At 38.6% G+C, this 1,966-nt stretch overlaps 1 protein-coding gene across 1 annotated transcript in view; it reads left to right on the top strand.

The window, feature by feature from the left end:
* The window catches only part of ORC3 (origin recognition complex subunit 3), a 63,354-nt gene that overhangs the window by 53,777 nt on the left and 7,611 nt on the right, over positions 1-1,966 (top strand). Inside the window, exon 15 of the mRNA XM_037742138.1 lies at positions 414-511. Coding sequence (XP_037598066.1) covers positions 414-511 — 98 coding nt within the window. The remainder of the gene's footprint in view (positions 1-413; positions 512-1,966) is intronic.

Below are 1,966 nucleotides of genomic sequence, written 5' to 3'. Positions count from 1 at the left end.
AAAAAAAAAAAGAAAAAAAGAAAAAAGAACCAGGAACAAAGCAGACTTTTAGCTCACTTCTAAGTTGAACATCCTCTTCATCTCATTGTCACTCTACATATACACATTCTGGAATCTACTAGCTAACTTAGGTGGAAACTCTTCCTGCGGGCTTAGTGAAAAAAAGAGAATTAGCTAGCAATAAGAGAAAATTGGAACATGTTTACACAAAAGAAATCCGATTAGTTATCTGATGTATTTTTTGATTTGATCAAACTGAGAGATTTAAAAGTGCCTAAATCATTAGGTTTAGTTACTTTTCTTGATTTTTAAAAAATGTATATTCACAATATAGAGCAGAAATTGAGCCACAGTATGTCCCTGTGAGGGGCTGTCTCAGAAACACCAGAAAATGTATGTTCTTTTATTCATAGTCCTTACTGGAAATGAAGGAGTTAAGAAGAAGTAAGAAGCCAACCAAATTTGAAGTACTCAGAGAAAATGTTGTGGACTTCATTGACTGTCTAGTGAGGTGAGTCTAAATTTAGCTCTTAAGAGCTAAAAATCATGCTGTTTTTCCAAATAACACTGGTGTCATAGCTGTCTATAGTCAATCCAGAACATTTTTCTCCTAGGTTAGGCTTTATGCTTTTCAGGTCTCTCCATCCAGCTTAGAATTGTAATTTTTATTCCTTTTTCATCATCATCAAGATGTCTAACCAAATGACTTAGTTCATTTGTTTACTTTCAGTTCAAGAACATAGGTTTAAATTTGATCTACTTCATTAGGCCGGGTGGGGAGAGATGAGATAGAAAGTGAGTGTTTCTTCCCTTTGTAATAACAAAGTATTTGTGTTACAATTTATCTTTGCCAGGAATACATGCTGGATCTGAACCAAGACCAGAAAACAGAGCAGACTAGCCATGCTGCTCTATTTTATCCTGAAGAAAGAACATTTAATTCTAATCAATGCCAGTGCACCTCATTATCAGCACTAAATTTATGTTGAGACATGTGCTTAGTAAATTTAGAAATCTTCCAGTCCAACCTGTATTTTAAGATGATTCCTTTTTGGGAAACCCAGATCATTTTAATTCATGGATTTCCCAAAAAGTCAGCTTTATGTATGTAGCTTTGTAAAATCTCCCACCTAAGTTTGGTGGAAGTTGGGCACGCTACAGAAAAAAATGAGAAGTGTGCAAAAGAAAATGATTTAATACTTAAAAAGTTGAGGGGGGTGGGGGGACCTGTTATCATTGTTTATTATAATTTTATTGGCAGTTTAAACCCAACAAGCAGGCTAGGCACTGAACAGAATAAAGTACCGAGAAAATAGCAGCAGTTATTAAAGAGAAAGAGTGCCTTTTTGACCAATTACATGCATTTTCTGAAAGTGAAAAGTTTCGTTTTCCAGAATAATGTGGGGACAGAGTCATTGTTCCTAGTTATTGGGGAGAAAGTGCTAATACCACAAAAAAGGTCCAAAACAATCAACAAAGGCCGGGAGCAGTGGCTCACACCTGTAATCCCAGCACTTTGGAAGGCCAAGGCGGGTAGATCACTTGAGGTCAGGAGTTCGACACCAGCCTGGCCAACTGTGAAACCCAGACTCTACTAAAAATACAAAAAATAGCTGTCCATGGTGGTGCACACCTGTAATCCCAGCTACTCGGGAGGCTGAGGCAGGAGAATAGCTTCAACCCAGGAGGCAGAGGTTGCAGTGAGCCAAGATCACGCCATTGCACCATTGCACTCTGAGCCTGAGCGACAGAGCGACACTGTCTCAAAAACCAAACAAAATAAAATGATCACCTGAATGTGACAAAAAGTAGATCAAAGAGAAAGTAACATATTGTAACAAAGTGACGGCTGGGCATGGTGGCTCATGCCTGTAATCCCAGCACTTTGGGAGACAAGTGGGCAGATCACCTGAGACTAGGAATTTGAGACCAGCCTGACCAATATGGTGAAAACCCATCTCTGCTA

This window comes from Cebus imitator, unplaced genomic scaffold, assembly GCF_001604975.1.
Source record: "Cebus imitator isolate Cc_AM_T3 unplaced genomic scaffold, Cebus_imitator-1.0 Scaffold117, whole genome shotgun sequence".
Taxonomy (NCBI): Eukaryota; Metazoa; Chordata; class Mammalia; order Primates; family Cebidae; genus Cebus; species Cebus imitator.
Note: the sequence above shows the minus strand (reverse complement) of the source record. Positions and strands in the feature narration are given on the sequence as shown.